This window comes from Zootoca vivipara, chromosome 10 (assembly GCF_965207765.1).
Source record: "Zootoca vivipara chromosome 10, rZooViv2.hap1.1, whole genome shotgun sequence".
NCBI classification, from domain to species: domain Eukaryota; kingdom Metazoa; phylum Chordata; class Lepidosauria; order Squamata; family Lacertidae; genus Zootoca; species Zootoca vivipara.
In genome coordinates, this window is record NC_142593.1 from 62,540,996 (window position 1) to 62,561,234 (window position 20,239).

At 47.0% G+C, this 20,239-nt stretch overlaps 1 protein-coding gene across 1 annotated transcript in view; it reads right to left on the reverse strand.

Annotated features, from left to right (window-relative positions):
- LOC148684498 (maestro heat-like repeat family member 5) overlaps positions 1–4,291 on the reverse strand; it is a 439,917-nt gene extending 435,626 nt beyond the window's left edge. Inside the window, exons 1-2 of the mRNA XM_088652738.1 lie at positions 4,258–4,291; positions 3,493–3,563 (exon numbers count right to left, since the gene is read on the reverse strand). Of these exons, the coding sequence (XP_088508864.1) occupies positions 3,493–3,563; positions 4,258–4,291 (105 nt within the window). The remainder of the gene's footprint in view (positions 1–3,492; positions 3,564–4,257) is intronic.
- Between the last annotated feature and the right edge of the window lie 15,948 nt (positions 4,292–20,239).

Consider the following 20,239-nt stretch of genomic DNA (forward strand, 5'->3'; position numbering starts at 1 on the left):
ACCTAATAACTTATACAATTTGGCTATAATTTTGTCCTCACTGCACAGTATTTCTTTTTCAAAGTTACTTTTTTTTACGTTGATCCCTTGTGTTTCAATGTCTTTCTCATATGTGGCTTTCAATTGGAAAAATTCTAGCCAGCTTAGCCCTAATACCTTTAGTTCCTCGTATTTTTTCAAACTGGTGTTCCCATTTTTGTTCTCTATCAATTCACTGTATGTTGGCCAGATTTTTTTCCTGTTGCATCTCAACATAGAGTTTGCTTCGACTGGTGAGATCCATCCAGGTATTTTATCTATAATCTTATCTTTAGTTATTTTCCATACTTCAAGCAGGGCTTTCCTTAAAATATGATTTTTGAATCCTTTGTGTATTTGTGCCTTCCCGTATATTAGGTAACCGTGCCACCCAAATACTTTATCCCAGCCCTCAATGTTTAGAATCTCAGTATTTTTTAGAAGCATCCACTCTTTAAGCCAGCTCCAGCAGGCCGCTTCATAGTATCTCCTCAAGTCCGGGAGCGCAAATCCTCCATTTTCCTTAGATTTTCCATTTTTATTCTAGCTTTCTTCCCTTGCCAGATGAAGTCGGCTAGGTCCTTCTGCCAGTCTTTAAAATGTCTTAAGCCTAAGATTATTGGAATATTTTGGAAAAGGAACATTAGTTTTGGTAACACCACCATCTTTATCATTGACACTCGCCCCCATATTGACAATTTTAATCTATTCCATTTGGCCATACTTTCTTTAATTTCTTTCCATTTTTTAATATAGTTATCTTTGAGCAGATTTGTGTTTTTGTTCAAGATCCATATTCCCAAGTAATTAACTTTATTTTCAATTTTAATTCCTGTTTGCCTATTTAATTCTTCCTTGTCCTTTTCATTCATATTTTTTGTTATCATTTTGGATTTATCTTTATTTAATTTGAATCCTGAAACCTTTCCAAATTATTTCATCTTAACTAATGCTTTCATGATGCTTTCTTTTGGTAATTCCGTAACTATAATTAAGTCGTCGGCGAATGCTTTTGTTTTGTAGCATATTGAACCAAAATTAATTCCTCTTATCTCTTTGTCTTTTCTTAGTGCAATTAAGAGTGTCTCTAAAGTCAAAATAAATAACAAGGGTTGGAGTTGGCCTACAACTCCCATGATCCTTAGCTAGCAGGACCAGTGGTCAGGGATGATGGGAATTGTACTCTCAAAACATCGGGAGGGCCGAGGTTGCGGAAGCCTGAACTAGACAAACTTGAAAAGAGGGGCCATAGGGTACGTTCCCAATCCCTCATAGGAATGTTATACATTTCACTTCTGGTTTGCCGCCATTGTCGATCGGCGGGGATCGTCTCGGTCTCCGAGACCCCCACCGCCACCAAGAAGGGGGAGAGTCGTGCGAGCGCCGCGACCACCCGTAGAACCCCAGATTGTGCGTTCTGGGGGCTTGGATTTCCCAGCTGTGCCCCATTTAGTCACGATTCGCTGCCCGGAAAGCCCCCATGTCGGGGGCGCCGAGAGCAGAGAGAACGTGACAGAGCCTTGGGTCCAGTGCTACTTGGATGGCGGAAAGCTCCGATCCGACGACAAGGGAGCGGCAGATACCTTCAAAAATAGAATTCGACCGTGAGTAAAGGAATAAGACTTGATTTGAAAGACTTAAATTTGGACACGGGAGGGGAGTTTAAATTACAAGGGAACGGAGGTCGCTCCCCCCCCCACGATATTTCAAGCAACAGCTAACTAGCCTGCAGCCGTGTTTTTGAAATGACAATAACTCTCTTAAGAAAGTTAACTTGAGCCCTTCCCTTAGGCGGCAGAGCCAAGGGAAGAGAGGATTTTAATCTGGGATTTCTGCAAGGAACGTCGTGAGGCTAAACGATTCCCCCCCGGACCCTGGGAGCGGGACTCTGGAAGCCATTACCAGCGGAGCCGGGAGGAAACAAGGGGAAAGATTGTAGCCTTAAAATAGCCTTTATGTATCAATATTGGTGAACTTTGGATGTATGGTTACAACATAGTGTGATTCTGAGGCAACTTTGAGAATTAAGAAGCCTTGAACTTTGGATGTTAAAAAAAAAGAGAGAGCCTTTATTTTGGATAAAATAAATAAAAGACAATAGCAACACCCTGGGAACTAACGTACATGTCTCTTGGTGTAATACGAGAAGACAAAGAACTCAGCTAGACAAAACAACCGACATGCAGTCAGAAGAGATCACTGCGCAACAGATTTTGGATTTTATCCAAGAAATGACTCAAGAACTGTGTAATCCCAATAGGATTTTACAGCCCCAAGTGGGGATTTTACAGCCCCAAGTGGAAAATCTACAACCACAAGCGCAGGAGGAAGAACAGGACTGTAAGGAAAATTTTCAAGAAGAAGAAAAAAAGGAGCAGTCGGATGAAGAGCAACCAGTGAGAGTGGCAGAGAAGGACTTTTGTTGGATTCAAGACTCTCCAGATTGGGACGAAGTCTGGGGCTCTGGCCTGTCAGTGAGAGAGGGAGGCCAGACCTCAGTTAGAGACAATCAAATTGTGGTTGAAAAAGATGATTGGGACTGGTTTGGTGTCTCTCTAGTGAGAGAAGAGGGACACAATCCAGTCAGAAGTTTCATGATAATGGGGGACAAGGAAAATGAAGATGTGGGAGGGAGACAGGCTGAGCACTTAAAACAACAAAAGGGGAAAAGTGGAGAATGGTCTGGAATGGAGTGGCTTAAGGAGGGTGTGGGGTAAAAATGTATTTTTTGTGAAGTATTATTTAAAGGACGGCTTATGAAGTTTAAGAATTGGAAAGGATTAAGGTTCAAGGTCTAAGGATTACGGATCTGGGGGTGGTTCTGAGGGAACTGCTACCCAGGAGAGGAAGGGGGAAGAATTAAGAAGAATTGTAAAAATTTATAAAGAGGGAGGATTTGGGAATACGATATATTTCTTAGAGAGAAATTAGAGGCTAAAGGATGTAATTAGAAGAAGTTAAGAGGGTTACCAAAGTTTGAACAAATAATAGTAGTGATGTAAGATTAAGAATTGTAATTGTTTAATAATTCATGAGTATTGCGAAAGCTGTATAAGAGGGAGAGAAAAAAAGAGTCGGGCAGGGGGGACGGGGAAGTCGATGATAAGATGTTAACAAGATTATGTGATGTTTTTATATTTTCTTCTTTCTTTTTGTTTTTTATACTTTTTATCGTTTTTGTATTTTTTTCTCTCTTATTTTTCTTTCTTTATGTATCTTTTATAAAATCAATAAAAATATTATTTAAAAAAAGGAATGTTATGCATTTCTAACAGTATAGCCAAATCAGAAATTCTTTGTATAACTGTAAAAACTACTCTGAAAATTTATTCTTCCCATAATGAAACCTTCACCTGGTTATAAATATTAAGATTATACCAGCAAGAATGTAAAAATGTGATTTCAATCAAGTCTTACTGACTAGTGATTTGAATCCATTGGATTTCAGTTAAATCCACCCTGCATCTCACACACCTGGGGAGGGGACCGGAGGTGTTGCAAGATGTTCTCTAGGATGTCCCTCTCCTCCATCATCTCCAAATCTTCTAGAGAGAGAGAGAGAGAGAGAGAGGTGACTAAGGGAGGCGGACGAGAGGGAAAGGTAGCGGATTCTGCCGTGATTAACCCCCCCAGGGGCAGTCACCCAGAAGTCCCTGCTCCATGGGACACACCTCTTCCAAAGGTGGGGTGGGGTGGGGGGGAGACCCTGGCCTCGTAGGAGGCAGGCCTTGCCAAGGGGGACCCAAAAGGGACCTGCTCCTGCCTACTCACCTGGGAAGACTGGTGCAGATGGCCACAAGGGCCGCTGCACCAAGGGTGGCAAGACCACCGGGGCGGCCTGCCTCCTTGTGTGGGCCTTCACAGAAGGGAGCACCAGCATGGGCAGGTGCTGATGCGGAAGGGAGCACCAGGAAGCTCAGCTGGAAGGGGCTGCTTTCCCCATGGGGCCGCCTCTCCTGCTGTGCCCCACGGAGGACCTGATGCTCTGCAATGCCCAGCCCCAGGGAGATCCGGCTTTCATCCCCCAGAGCCAGGGCCTTTCCGGCCGGGGGAAGACTCTTCCCCCAAGAGACAGAGCAGCTCCGCCAGGCCGTGGGGCAGGACCCAGGTGGGCTTTCTTTCCTTTGGACCCGATCAGGAAAGGCTCTGGCTCTGGTGGAGGCCAGCCGGATCTCCCTGGGGCCGGGCTCTTGCAGAGCGTCAGGCTTTCAAGGGGGAAAGCAGCCCCTTCCGGCTGACCTTCCTGCCCTCCAGGCCCCTCCCTGGGTTCCATCCGCACAGACTTGGAGTCAAAGGACACAGGTTAGACCGGGTTCAAACGCCTCCGGAAATGGCCTAGATTTCAATGTCTAACTTCAGGCCATTTCCTTTCTTGCAGGATCCCTTTCAAAAGGCCTGCATCCTACGAGGCCAGGGTCTCCCCCCTTCCCTACCCCTCCTTTGGAAGAGGCGTGTCACATGGAACAGGGGCTTCCGGGTGTCTGCCCCTGTTCTGCATAATTCCCCCATAATTATCTTTATAAATATTAATTGAAATTACTTTCCATTGACTTAGGCGGGCCGTTTCCTTTCTTTCTTGCAGGATGGCGTTTTTATTACGAAAAAGAAAAATAATAAGATCAGCCCGGAGGAGGGGCTGCAGCCGCAGCATCCGCAGCAGGAGGGGGGGCAGCACCTCCCCAGCCTGGTGAGGCCTCAAGCAACAACGGAGGCCAGGAGGAAGCCGCAAGGCTTCTGGGCCACTCTTTCCAGGTGAGTAGGTAGAAGCAGATCCCTTTGGGGTTCACCTTGGCAAGGCCTGCATCCTACGAGGCCAGGGTCTCCCACCCCACCCCACCTTTGGAAGAGGTGTGTCCCATGGAGCAGGGGCTAAAGATGAAGCCCCTGCTCCATGGGACACACCTCTTCCAAAGGTGGGGTGGGGGGGAGATTCTGGCCTCGTAGGAGGCAGGCCTTGCCAAGAGGAACCCAAAAGGGACCTGCTCCTGCCTACTCACTTGGGATCGCTGGTGCAGAAGGCAACAAGGGCCGCTGCACCAAGGGTGGCAAGACCACTAGGGCGGCCGGCCTCCTTCTGTGGGCCTCCACGGAAGGGAGCACCAGCATGGACAGGTGCTGCCCCACCTGCTCCTGTGCTGCCTGCTGCTGCTGCCACCCCACCTCTAGTGGCTGCACTCTGTTTTTTTTAATTTTTTCAGAAAGTACGCCACCCTGCCAGGAAATGGCCACAATGGCCGCTGCACCAAGTGTGGCAAGACCACCGGGGCGGCCTGCCTCCTTCTGTGGGCCTCCATGGAAGGGAGCACCAGCATGGGAAGGTTCTGATGCGGAAGGGAGTACCAGGAAGGTCAGCTGGAAGGGGCTGCTTTGCCCCTTGAAAGCCTCAGACCCCCGGCTTCCGGTCGTTCGCGCGGCCATGTCGGTCGAGGTTTTCCTCGCGGAGTGAAACCTGGCGCGTCAAGGACTGGGCACATCGCTCCGGCGCAGCGGGTGCCCTTAGAAATCCCAAAAGGGGCTTTTTGGGAACGTGGTGGTTCGGCAGCGTATCTTGCGGGCTCCCCCCTCTGCGGGAAGGGCTTAATTTTAAGCCTCCGAGAGCGAGGGGGTCGGAGCTGCAGCGCAAACGGACCTTGCGCTTTCCTTGACAGCGCGAAGCCGCAAGACTGACTGGCAACAGCGGACGATTCTTCCTTCGAAAGGAATTTATTAAATAAACCGTGAGTACTAAAGAGGAGCTAATTAGTTTAATTGGGACAGTTAAATTTGGCCACGGATAAGGGGTTAAAAAGAAGGAAGCCAGCCCCTATCTATTGATTGAAGCGGCAGCAGCAGGAGTTACCGAAGCTGCGAAGACTAATTAGAAGTAAAGATCATACCTGGAAGAGCTGTCAAACCTCCCCTAAAGATGTGGGGGGGGGGAGACTATTTAAGAGCATTTGAGAACATTGGAAGTAATTAAACAATAAAGAGCTTTGAAGCACAGTCATTTGTTTGAACGGAGGACCTGTCAGACCTGTCAGACAATAGAGGCTTTGGTTACAGGTAGGTAGCCGTGTTGGTCTGGATCGAAGTAAAATAAAAAAATTCCTTCAGTAGCACCTTAAAGAACAACTAAGTTTTTATTTTGGTATGAGCTTTCGTGTGCATGCACACTTCTTCAGAAGTATAACAAAGTCTCAAAAGAGTTGCAAAAGAGTTGCAAAATTTGTCTCTACATAACCATCTGGAAGGTTTGAAACTGTCTCATTCAGAAATTAAAGACTTGTCACATTATTTGAGTTAAGTTGTTGGAAGAAGATTGCAATAGATTTTAATAGAGTTTTGGCTATACCTCTTTAAGGTAAAGAAAGGGGGGGGAAGTACCTCCGCCTGTGAGAAGGGAAACTGGTTCCCAGCGCCTACCCGGCTGTTTGGGTTAAGAGGGTTTTGTGACCTTGAAAGCCTGCCTGTGAAAAGTGAGTGTGTTCTCCAACACACCAGCTGTTGTTGGGGTTACAGAAATATTTTGAACTTTAAAAAACAAACCGCCTGGGAAAATGAAAGTAATTTCCAGCACGCTGGCTGCTGTGTGGATTACAAAATACTTTTAATTCCGGAAAGTCTGTTTGTGGAAAGAGAGGGTGTTTTCCAGCACATCAGCTGCTGTGCGGATTACAAATACATTGAACTCTAAGGTTGGTGGAAAATGAAAGTGATTTCCAGCACGTTGGCTGCTGTGTGGATTACAAAATATCTTTAACTGTGGAAAATCTTCTGGTCCAGCACTTTAGCTGCTGAGTGGATTACAAAATCTAGTAATTGGCAAAGAAGAGAATTTGGTGCATTAGAGGCTGAAGGGATTATAAACCTTTTGGAGTACAATTAATTCTGGGATTAAGGGTGCAACAGCTGCTGTGTGGATTATAATTTTTACCAGCTTCACAGTTAGTTGTTGAATTAAGAGCACATTAGCTGCTGTGTGGATTACAATTTATCTGAACTGGATGGTATGATTTTAGGCACATCAGCTGCCTTGTGGATTACAAATTATTTGGCAATTATAAAGGTTAAATTTATAACAAAGAAATGTCGGGCACAGAGAAAAAAATGCAACTGAGGAGGGAATCTCGAGATCAAGCTTTCCAAGAACAGATTCTGGAATTTATGAAAGAAAACAAGCAGAGCTTGCAAAGCTTAACTACAGAGGTGAAAGCCACCACAAAGTGCCTCCAGGAATTCAAAGAGGAATTTGGAGTGTTGAAAAAAGATCTCCAGGAGGTGAAAACACAGGTCTCTGGATTACAGACAAGAGTATCAGATATTGAAACAACAAAATTAACAGATCTAGAAAAATTGCAGGAAGAGACACAAATAAAGCTGGCCTTTTTGGAATTAAGAGATAAGGAGAACCAATTAAGAATCAGGAATTTGCCGGAGTTGGAGAAGGGAAAAGGAAATTTAAGAGACTTAATTGCACAAGAATTTGCTGGTTGGTGGGGTCTGGATCAAGAGGAGATAAAAGCCACTATTTTGAGGGCCTACAGAGTAGGCCCAAAAAATAAAAAAGACTCTAATTTTCTGAATGACTGTATAGTGGTTTTTCAAACAAAGGAGCAAAGAGATAAGATATTAAGCCACCACTACCAAAAAAAATTTGAAGTTCTTCAACACTCAATAATTTTATTTAAAGAAACACCTAAATTCTTTTTGGCCAAGAGAAATAAATATACAGATCCGACAACGATTTTGACAAGGAAAAATATTTTTTTCAAGTGGAAATTTCCAGAGGGCCTGGCATTTAAATATAAACAAAAGGAGTATAAGATCAGATCGGTGGAGGATAAAAGAAGATTCCTGGAAAGCCACGCGGAGGATTTTAAGACACCAATCGGAGGAAGCCAAGATTTGGGAGCAGGGGCAGGACCAGGAGCTTTCGATTTAGATCTGTTTGCAGGAGCAGGACCGGGAACAGGTGCAGGGCCAGGGGAAGGCGAGCCAACTACAGAGTAAGATAAGATGGCGCTAAGAGTGCTTTCGTGGAACGTGAATGGACTAAATTCATGCTTTAAGAGAAGGAAGATATATCATGTGGTTAAAAAACAGAATTTGGATATAATTTGTCTACAAGAGACTCATGTAATCAGGACTCATAGAAAAATTCTACAAAACAAATCATTGGGTCAAGAATTTATATCTTCCGACAAAGTTAAGAAAAGAGGAATAGTCATCTACGCAGAGGAAAAATATAACCCTAAACTGTTGTTCAAGGATGAAGCAGGGAGATATATTGCAGTGGAAATATCTATGCAAGGCGAAAAGTGTTTGATACTGGGAATATATGCACCAAATGAAGCTAAATCAGAATTTTTTAAAAATATACATACTGCGTTGTTGGACTATTTGGATTATAAGATTATAATGATGGGAGATTTTAATGGAGCGGTATCAACTATGATGGATAGAACTCAAAGACAAAAGCTATCTAATGATGGAAGGCTTCCAAAGACATTTTTTGATTTAGTGGAGAATCTTGATTTAGTAGATGTATGGAGGCTGAGAAATACGTTGGAAAAAGAGTTCACTTTCTTTTCGGACTCGCAAAAGTCAGGAAGTAGACTGGACTACATTTGGATTACAAAGGACTTGTGTCCAAAAGTGACAAAAAGCGAGATATGCCCCAGAACTTATTCAGACCACAACGCAGTATTAATGGAGTTAAAACAACATCTGCAGGGTTCGTTTAGATGGAGAATGAATGATTCTCTACTGAGAAATGAGCAGATAAACAATAAGGCCCAGAAGACATTGAAGGACTATTTTGAATTAAATTTAAACAAAGGATCGAATATCAGAGTGGTTTGGGATGCTAGCAAAGCAGTAATGAGAGGATTTTTGATCCAGCAGAATGCAATTTGGAAAAAGGCGAGAAATGAGAAGAAGGAAAATATTTTGGACAAGTTGAAAGAAAAGGAAAAAAAGTTGAGAGACAATCCGAAAAGTCAGGAAGTCCAAAAAGAGATAAAAGCCTTGCAAGTACAGTATTCCCAAATAATAAATGAAGAAATCGAATGGAAAATTATAAGAATGAAGCAAAGATCATTTGAATCGGCTAATAAATGTGGGAAACTGTTGGCCTGGCAATTGAAGAAAAGGCAAAAGGAGAATACAATTATAAAGATTATGGATGAAGGAAAATCTATTGAGAACCCTGCAGAGATAAGGAAATGCTTCACAAAATATTATAAACAGCTATATAAAAGGGATAAAGAAGATATAGATGGTATAGAGAAGTTTATAAAGGAAAATGGACTACAGAAAATTCCAGTACAACAAAAGAACCTACTGAATGGGTTGATTACAAGACAAGAGGTTGAAATAGCAATCCAAGAGTTGAAAAATGACAAGGCCCCAGGACCTGATGGACTGACCTCCAAGTACTATAAAACATTAAAAAACTGGTTGATACAACCATTAATGGAGGTAGCAAATGAGATTTTAGGGGGGGGGCAAGGCACCAGAGACTTGGAAAGACGCTTTTATCTCTCTGATACCAAAACCAGATGTGGATAGGACTCAGGTTAAGAATTATAGGCCAATCTCGTTATTAAATGTGGATTATAAGATATACGCTAGCATTTTGGCATCGAGACTGAAAAGGGTGTTGAAGGATTTGATACATAAGGACCAGACAGGATTTCTGCCTGGAAAGCATATGAAGGACAATGTAAGAATTATAATAGACATTTTGGAGAGACTGGAAACGAAAATAAACACCAAAGCAATGTTAATTTTTGTGGATGCCGAAAAAGCTTTTGACAATATTTCTTGGACTTTTATGAAACGAAACTTTGCAAAAATGGAGGTTGGTCAGAACTTTGTTAATGGGATCAATGGTATCTATTCTGAGCAAAGAGTGAAAATCATTGTAAATAATGTGGTTTCAGAAGAGATAAGAATTGAGAAAGGAACAAGACAAGGGTGCCCACTCTCCCCCCTGCTATTTATTTATGTCTTGGAGGTCTTATTGAATATGATAAGGAGTGATGAAGGTGTTAAAGGAATCACAGTACGTACAAAACAATATAAGTTAAAAGCCTTTGCAGATGACTTAGTATTAACTTTGCAGAACCCTGAACACAGTGCTGTAAGAGTATTGCAGATAATTCAAGAGTTTGGTAAAGTGGCAGGTTTTAAGTTAAATAAAGGGAAAACTAAAGTATTAGAAAAGAATTTGACTGAAATGTGTGAAAAAGGTGAAATATATGGGAGTAAATATGACTGCAAAAAATCTGAATCTTTATAAGGATAATTATGAGAAGTTATGGAATGAAATCAAAAGAGATTTGGAAATATGGTCAAGGTTGAAACTGTCCTTAATGGGCAGAATAGCAACTGTTAAAATGAATGTATTGCCAAGAATGTTGTTTTTATTTCAGGCCCTTCCGATAGTGGATAAGATGAAATGTTTTCAAGAGTGGCAAAAGACATTGTCTAAATTTGTCTGGCAAGGGAAGAAACCCAGGATTAAATATAAACTTTTGACAGATGTAAAAGAAAGAGGAGGATTCTCTTTGCCAGACTTAAAAATTTATTTTGAAGCTGCAGCTTTTTGTTGGCTGAAGGAATGGTTTTTGTTAGACAATGACGATTTGTTGGACTTGGAAGGCCATGATAATGCATTTGGGTGGCATGCGTATTTATGGTATGACAAAGTAAAGTTGCATAAAGGTTTTAAAAACCATATAATTAGGAAATCATTGTTCAATGTATGGATTAGATATAAAGATTTGTTGGAAAGAAAAACTCCTAGGTGGATTTCGCCGCTTGAGGCAAAGAAACCTAAAAGGACAAATATGGACGAGAATAGGCTGATGAAATACAAAGACATTTTGATGGAGGTGGAAAACCAATTTAAGTTAAGGCCATATGAACAATTGAAAGATAGGTTAAGTGACTGGTTTCAGTATGTGCAGATAAATGAAGCATTCAAGTTAGATAAAAAAATAGGATTCCAATCAGAAAAATCGAAATTAGAAATAGAGTTATTAGAGACAGATAGCAAGAATTTGTCCAGAATGTATAATTTGTTGTTAGAATGGCATTTGAAAGATGAGCAAACAAAATCGGTTATGATTGAATGGGCCAAGGATTTGGGTCATAATGTAATGATGTCGGATTGGGAAAAATTGTGGAAGAAGGGTATGAAGTTTACGGCATGTACTGTGTTGAAGGAGAATTTAATGAAAATGATGTACAGATGGTATTTGACGCCGGTTAAGTTAGCGAAAATGTACCACAAAAGTGACAACAAATGTTGGAAATGTAAAGAGGATGTTGGCTCATTCTACCATATGTGGTGGACATGCCCTAAGGTAAAAGGCTTCTGGGAAATGATTTATAATGAAATGAAAAAGATTTATAAAAATACATTTTTGAAGAAACCGGAAGCCTTTTTACTTGGAATAGTGGGGGAAGAAATTCCCAAAAACGATGTCACTTTGTTTATGTATGCCACCACAGCTGGGAGGATTTTAATTGCAAAATATTGGAAAAAAGAGGAATTGCCCTCGTTACAGGAATGGCAAATGAAAATGCTGGACTTTATGGAACTGGCAGAATTGACAGGAAGACTTCGGGATCAAACAAGTGATAAAGCTGAAAAAGAATGGAGGAGGTTTAAGATATACGTAGGGAAAGTTTTTGAAAATTAGGAGTTTGAATATCCAGGGAAATAAAGAAGTTAAGGCAATAGGGAGAAAATGGGAGTTTAAAATGTAGGAAAATTTGGTATATGGTAGAAAGATGAATATAAGAAGAATTAAAGTGATTATATGATGAAAGTAAAAAAGATGAAATAGAAACTGCTACAGATGTATCTAAAAAGGAAAATCAGATAGTGGGGAATTGGGGAAGCCAAAAGACAATGAGTATAAAAATTGATTGAAGATGATATGTTTCTGTCTTGTTTTGTCTGTATTTATGTATTTTTGTATTTCTGTATTCTTGTATTTGTTTGTTTTTTGAAAATTTGTGTTTTATAAAATGATCAAATATATATATATATATATATATATATATATATATATATATATATATATAAGCCTCGGACCCACAGGGCCGCCTGTCCTGCTCTGCCCCACGGAGGACCTGGTGCTCTGCAAGAGCCCAGCCCCAGGGAGATCCGGCTTTCATCCCCCAGAGCCAGGGCCTTTCCGGCCGGGGGAGGACTCTCCCCCAAGAGACAGAGCAGCTCCGCCAGGCCATGGGGCAGGACCCAGGTGGGCTTTCTTTCCTTTGGACCCGATCAGGAAAGGCTCTGGCTCTGGTGGAGGCCAGCCGGATCTCCCTGGGGCCGGGCTCTTGCAGAGCGTCAGGCTTTCAAGGGGGAAAGCAGCCCCTTCCAGCTGACCTTCCTGCCCTCCAGGCCCCTCCCTGGGTTCTATCCGCACAGACTTGGAGTCAAAGGACACAGGTTAGACCGGGTTCAAACGCCTCCGGAAATGGCCTAGATTTCAATGTCTAACTTCAGGCCATTTCCTTTCTTGCAGGATCCCTTTTGGGTTCCCCTTGGCAAGGCCTGCATCCTACGAGGCCAGGGTCTCCCCCCTACCCTACCCCTCCTTTGGAAGAGGCGTGTCACATGGAGCAGGGATTTCCTGGTGGCTGCCCCTGTTCTGCATTGCTGCGGGTCAAACTTTAGGCCTTTTCACTATCCATTGACTTAGGTGAGCCGTTTCCCTCCTTTCTTGCAATTTAAACCCAAATCTTCCTTCGTTCCACCTAATTCCAACCCATCTATCACACTGTTCCACCAATTGGGGCTCCGTGATCTAGACCAGGCTTCCTCAACCTCGGCCCTCCCGATGTTTTTGGCCTACAACTCCCATGATCCCTAGCTAGCAGGACCAGTGGTCAGGGATGATGGGAATTGTAGTCTCAAAACATCGGGAGGGCCGAGGTTGAGGAAGCCTGATCTAGAGAAACTTGAAAAGAGGGGCTCTAGGGTACAGGACGATTTAACTGAGTCTCAGCGTAACTGTTTGAATGACTGAGTCCAGGGTGTCGTACATTCCTAATCGTTCCCAATCCCACGTAGGTATGTTATGCCCAAGGTCCTGTGCCCAACGAATCATAACTGCTTTGACCTCCTCTTCTTTCACTTCCCAATCGAGGAGGAGATTGTACATGTTGGATATAAATTTTCCTTTTGCAATTACTAATTTCTCTTCCTGTTTTGATATTTATTTAGACAATCCTTTTTGTCTATCCTTACCCAAATATTCATTTATTTGAAAGTATTGGAACCAATCATTTACATACATTTGGATGTCTTCATTTTTTTAGTTTTAATTTGTCCTCTTCTTCTTTTAATAATATTTGGTATGTTGCCCAATGGTTTTCCATATTTTTGTTCCTTTCCATTCATGGCTTCTACTGGTGAGGTCCACCCGGGAGTTTTTGGTTCTAACAGGTCTTTATATTCAACCCATATTTTGTACAATGATTTTCGAGAGTCAGCAACGCGGGCAGTGTGCCTTAATTGGGAAAACACTCGTCATTTCTAGGAGACATGTTCTTTTCCCCCTCCCTGTAATTATTAAAGAATCTAACTGGTCAGACATTCCTTTCGCTGGATCTTCTTATTTACTGCCACGTGGGAGGAAGCCCATTCCCCGAAGTTTGACAGATGATGATGATGATGATGGGAGGGACGGGAATCCCTCTGCTGTGTTCCACCCACTGATGTGGGTGGGAAAAGGCAGAATGGCAATGTGGGGAGGGAGTCTTCACAGTGAGCCCTTGTGGGCCAATTGCAGGCACACAGAATTTGGATATGAATGGCCCACCCAGGTGGGAGGAGAACATCTCTGAGTGGACACAGCCATCACAGCAAGGGGGACACCAACTTGGCACCAACTTGTCCCTCAGCTTGAGAAGGCACAACTGCAGGGGAAGGGAACTTTTGCAGAGCCGGGAGATGCTGGGGGTCATCTCTTTGGTGCCTCAGCTTTCGGCCTTTGCCAACCATGTTCCCCTCAAGAATGGGGCAGAAGATGCAGCCCATCCCCTTCCTACAAACACCCCAGGGCATCCCTAGAGGAAGCAGGTGCAATGCTGCAGGCATTCCTGGAGGATTCAGGGGGGGATTTCTGTTTCCAAGAGGGACCCGACCCCACAGATTCTGCATCCTCTTCCAGCTGCACAGCACAGAGACTCAGCTGGGCCAGGAAGATGGAGGAGTCTCCCTGGGCAACTTCTAGCATCCTTCTCCCCAAATGTCAGCGACCTGCCATGTGTGTTAGTGTGGAACCGCCCTGTTCCTGCTCTGGATGGCAGCTGTCAAGGAGCTCCATCTTCCCCAAATATCACACGGAAGGCTGGAGAGGAAGTCTTGGCCATTGGTCCTGCTTCTGCTCCCGACTGCCATTGGCTAGCATTGTTACTTTGAGATACAAGGTGGTCTTTATCAGGTAACCATATACTGCACCGGTACTGTATCCAGCGCTGCAGTGAAAGTGCTTGCTGTTTGATATTGCACTTCCCCCTTAGTGGACTTCTGTAAATTGTAAATTTTTACTGGGAATACAGAAGTAGGGGAGGAAATCCCCCCCAAGGGACACTACATTCTTTCTGTATGCCGCAACTACTGTGAAGAATTGGAAGAGTCAAGACATACTGTCACAGTGGCCTGAGTAGGCTACTTCAGAGTAACGACGCTACGCAGCTCTGCGTTTTATTCTTTTATTGGTGCTGCGTATTTACAGTGCTAAGTTCATTGCTATTTACACAGAGTAATGTGTTCAGTCGGTATCAGAACCTCCGAATGACTTTTGGCGCGTCTTTCCCCAGCACAAAAGCCTCGGCAGACCCATCCTCTTGCCCCTCCTCTTTCTGCGTAATTCTGGCGTTGGAGGGATGGGTCTCCCCCCCTTACTTGCCCCTTCCTGTCCCACCTGGGACCCTGGCTCCGCTACCTTGCCTGAGCCTCGGACCCGACTTCCTGCTTCCCCACTGGAATCAGAGCTCCCTCTGCTTTCCCCTGTGGTCAGTGTTGGGCTTGAACTCAGGAGGGGAGGGACTTCGCGATATCCCCTGTCCCTCACATCCACCCCCCTTCCAAGCTCCCCTTCTCCCCTCCCCAGGTCCCCCCCAGGTGTCGGTGACGACTGGAAGCCTAGGAACTCAGTGCTTTCCGAGCCCGTTGGTGTGAACACCTCCGCCCAGTCCTGCGAGGCCCCCCCTTCCGCCTGGGAGGACTGGAATCCCAAAAAGTCCGTGGCGTCTGAGCTGGTGGGGGTAAAAATGTGCTGCCAATCTGCTTCTGCCTCTGACTGGGTGGATCTTGGTGACACCCATATCTCGTCTCCCGATTCCTCAAACTCCGCTTCCCAGCGCCATGGGGAGCTGCTCTCCCGTGCCTCCTCCTCCTCCCCCTCCCTTTCCATGTGCCAGGGCTTGGGTCTGTGGGGGAAGAGGGCGTGAAATTCTTCCACCAAGAATTCCTCCTGTATCTGAGTGGCGGGGACCCATTCATTCTGGGAGGGCGGAGCGTCCTCCCATGCCATGAGGTACTCCAGTCCCCCCACCCCCCTCCGTGAATCAAGGATGGCCGTGGCTTCATTGAGTTGCTCCCTGCCTCCCCTCTCCCCCCCTCCCTCGGGGGTGTGTTCGCTGTCTCGGAGCCTGCTGCTTTCCCTGTACGGCGACAGCAGCGATCTATGAAACACTGGATGCACCCTCATGTCCTCTGGCAGTGCCAGCCTGTATGCCACCGGGTTGACCTGTTGCGTGACTGTGAAGGGACCCAGCCTTCTGGGCGCCAGCTTTTTGCACCTCCCTCTGGTGGGCAGGCCCTCCGAGGACAACCAAACCTTGTCCCCCACCCTGATGACCTCCCCTTGTCGCCTGTGGCGATCTGCCCCCCTTTTGTACGCTTCCTTGGCCCTCTCCAAGTGTTCTCTGAGCTGCTGGTGCACCGTCTCCAGTTCCTCTGCCCAATCCTCAGCCTGTGGGCCCTCCTCCTCCTCCTCCCCCTCCCTCTCTGGGAAAGATCTGAGGTCGCGCCCGTAATTGGCCTTAAAGGGCGACACCCCTGTGGAGACGTGCACCGCATTGTTGTAGGCAAATTCTGCCAGTGGCAGTCTATCCACCCAGTCTGTTTGCCGCTGGCTGACGTAGCATCTCAGGTACTGTTGCAGAATGGCGTTGACCCTCTCCGCCTGTCCGTTGGTCTGCGGGTGTCTAGCTGTCGACAAGCTGACCTCCACCTGCAGGAGGTTCATGAGCCGCCTCCAGAACCTGGAAACAAATTGGCGGCCTCTATCCGAAATAACCCTTAAAGGTAATCCATGCAGTCTGAACACGTGGTCCACAAACAGTTTGGCTGTCTCTTCTGCCGAGACCGCCCTGGCACACGGTATAAAGTGGCACATTTTGGACATGAGGTCCACCACCACCAACACTGCGGTCTTGCCCCTGGAAGAAGGCAGATCTGTGATGAAGTCCATGGACACCACTTCCCACGGCCTGTGTGGGGTGGCTAAGGGCTCCAGCAAGCCTGGTGGCGCTGCTCTGACCACCTTTGCCCGCTGGCAGGTGTCACAGCCCCGTACATAGTCTCGAACATCTTCCCGCACCCCTGGCCACCAGAAGTGTCTCATGACTAGGTGGGCGGTTTTGTCCCTTCCAAAATGACCCGCCGTTGGGTTGTCGTGCAACTGCTTGAGGACTGTACGTCTCAGCTGGGTGGTGGGCAGGTAGAGTGCACCCTTGTAGAAAAGCAGCCCCCTGCGTTCTGCAAAGTCTTTTGCCTGCTCCCTCCCCCCTCTCAGTTCTCTGAAGATGCGGTTGGCAAATTCATCCGCTGCCGTCAGTGCTGTGAGTTCTGCCTCGCTCACCACTGCTGCTCCGCAGGACCATGCTGACGGGGGGAAGATGTGCCTGGGTGCTGGTGGCGCCTCCTCCTCCATGTACTCTGGCTTGCGGGAGAGGGCATCCGCCCTGACATTCTGCTCCCCCGGGATGTAGTGGATGGAGAAGTTGAAGTTCGAGAAGAACTCTGCCCACCGTATCTGCCGCTGGTTGAGCACCCTGGCAGTTCTCCAGAACTCCAGGTTCTTGTGGTCTGTGCACACCTGGATGGGGTGCTTTGCGCCCACCAGGAAGTGTCGCCAGTGCTGGAACGCAGCGTAGATCGCAAGAAGTTCCCTATCAAACACTGTGTAGTTGCGTTCAGGCTGTGTCAGCTTCCTGGAGAAGAAGGCACAGGGTCTCCACTCCCTGTTGGCGTCCAGTTGCAACAAAATCGCGCCCACAGCTTTTTCAGAAGCATCTGTCTCAATGCGTAGGGGCGCGTCCTGCACCACATGGAACAGGTTTTGGTCTGAGGCGAACACTCTCTTGAGGCTTTCGAACGCTGCTTGCGCCTCTGGTGTCCACCTGAACTTCTGCTTGCCTCTCAGGCAGTCCGTGATGGGAGCCGTAACGCGAGAGAAGTTCTTGATGAACTTCCTGTAGAAGTTAGCGAAGCCTAGTAGGCGTTGGGCATCTTTGCGCGTCCTGGGGCTGTGCCAGTCCAGGATGGCCTGCACCTTGTCCTTGTCCATCGCCAGCCCCTTGTCTGACAGCTTGTAGCCCAGGAAGTCCACCTCTTTGGTGTGAAACTTGCACTTCTCCAGCTTCACATACAGGTGGTTCTCCTTCAGGCGTTGCAACACCTCTCTGACATCTTTCACATGCTGCACTGGGTCATTCGAGTAGATAAGGATGTCATCTAGGAAGACCAAGCATTTCCTGAAGAGGAGGGACCCCAGGACGTGGTGCATGAAGGCCTGGAAGCATGCGGAGCCCCCTTGCAAACCGAAGGGCATCACCAGATATTCAAAAGAGCCCAGAGGCGTGAACATCGTGGTTTTCCATTCATCTCCTTCCCGGATCCTGATCAAGTTGTACGCCCCCCTTAGGTCCAGCTTGGTGAAAATCTTGCCCCTGCGTGCCGCTGTCAGGAGATCATCCACTCTGGGCATGGGGAAAGCCACTGGCTCTGTCACCGAATTCAGCCGTCTAAAGTCCACCACCAGACGGCGCTGTTGCGTGTCTTTCTTGTCCACCCAGAAGACCGGGCTGCCCCCTGCTGCCTTGCTTTCCCTTATGAACCCCCGCTTGAGGTTCTTGTCGATGAAAGTGCGCAGATCCTCCAGCTCCTGGTCTGACATGGCGTACAGCTTGGCTGGGGGTATCGTCGCTCCTGGCACCAGGTTGATCTGGCAGTCAAAAGGCCTGTGCGGGGGTAGGTGGTCGGACTCCGCTTCGCTGAAGACCTCCTGCAGGTCCCAGTACTGCTTGGGTATTGCCTCACCCCCTTTGATATGCATGGTGGCCACCGTGGCTATCGGAGGCCCCTCCCCTGGTTGGTGCTGCATGCAATGTTCCAGACAAAAGTCCGACCCAAACGTGATGCACCTCTGGTGCCAACTGATGGAGGGGTCGTGGCGCGCCAGCCAGCTCATGCCCAAGACGATGGGGGGGTCTGAGATGGTGGTGACGTTGAACGCCAGTGTCTCTGAGTGCCTTCCCACCGTCATTCTCATGGGGGGGGTTTGATGTGTGATGGCCCCTCCCAGCAGCTCCCTGCCGTCAATGGTTGCCACGTGCAGAGGAAAATCCAACTGCAAAAGCTGGAGTTGGTGCTCTTCTGCAAAGCTTCTCGAGAAGAAGTTGGCGGACGCCCCACTGTCAATTAGGGCGAGGACCGTCAGGGGATAGCCATTTGGGAGCGTTAGCGTCACTTCTAGAACCACTCCTGCTCTGGGAGGGGTGGGCTGGCTCTGCACCTCTCTGTGCGGGTGGGCGGGCTGGGGCTGTTGTCTGCTGACTGTGCCTGGCTGCTGCCCCTTGTCTCCTGCAGCCAGGCTTTCCCGTTTCCCTGCTGTGGTGCTGCGTCAGTGGGGGAGGGCACCACCGTTCCCGCCTTTCCTTGCCACTCCCTGCGATGTGGGCAGTCTCTGACGAGATGCTGGGGTGAGTTGCAGAGAAAGCAATTCCCGCCCCTTCCCTCCTTGCGTCTTGGCGCCGCTGGGGTTTGAAAAGCCCGCGCGCGCGCGCTATCAATCTGCATGGGCTCCTGGTCCTGGCTGGCTCCAGGCGTGGCTTGAAAGGGTTGTTGAGGGAGTGGCTTCTCCTGCGACCGTGGGAACCAAGCCCGCTTTGCGCGCGTCGCTTGCTTGTCGTTCCACCGGGATTCCTGCCTCACCCCCACCGCCAGAGCTGCTTTGCTCAGCTGATCCATAGTACTGGGCTTTGGACCTCTCGAGAGTTCATCCTTCACGTCCGCGTGCAAACCCAAGTAAAACGCAGCTTGCATAGGAGGCGACTCCAAAACCCACCCCAGTCTGTGCACCAGCATGGTGAATTTCGCCCAATATGCGCGAACTGTCATATTTCCTTGTCGTAAATTATGCAGTTCCTCCTTAGTCTGGTCCAAATGACTATCTGACGAATACATCGTCCTCAAACCTTCTAGAAATTGTTGAACATTTTTCATGCAAGGATTCTTGGTTGCGATTAATGGTCTTAGCCACTCCCTGGCTGCTCCGGTAAGATGTTCCACAATAAACGCTACTCTGTGCTCATCATCGGGGAACTCATTCTGGTGCAGCTCAAGAGCATACACGATCTCAGTCTCAAAGCCATGATATTCCCTCGGGTCTCCATTGAACTTGCTTACAAGGGTCCCTGCTCTCCTTCCTGGCAGCACTTGGACTTGGGGAGCCCCTCCCGCCTTGTCTTTCTCTGCATCTAGCTTGCTTTGGAGGTCTACCGCCACCGCCCTTAATTGCTGCTCTCTTTCCTGAAGCGCTCTCACCTGTTCCGCAAGTTGTAGCCGGTCTTCCTGGACCTTCTTAGTCTCTTCTTTTGCTGCCTTTAATTCTCCCTGTGCCTGCAGATGCAGCTTCTGCAGCTCCTCTTGTGCTTGTTCAGCGAGCTGCCGCCATTTCTCCGCCTCTGGCACGCTCATCCCGGCAACTCCAAAGTAGCCCAAAAAGATTCGGAGGTTGCTGTCACAGTGGCCTGAGTAGGCTACTTCAGAGTAACGACGCTACGCAGCTCTGCGTTTTATTCTTTTATTGGTGCTGCGTATTTACAGTGCTAAGTTCATTGCTATTTACACAGAGTAATGTGTTCAGTCGGTATCAGAACCTCCGAATGACTTTTGGCGCGTCTTTCCCCAGCACAAAAGCCT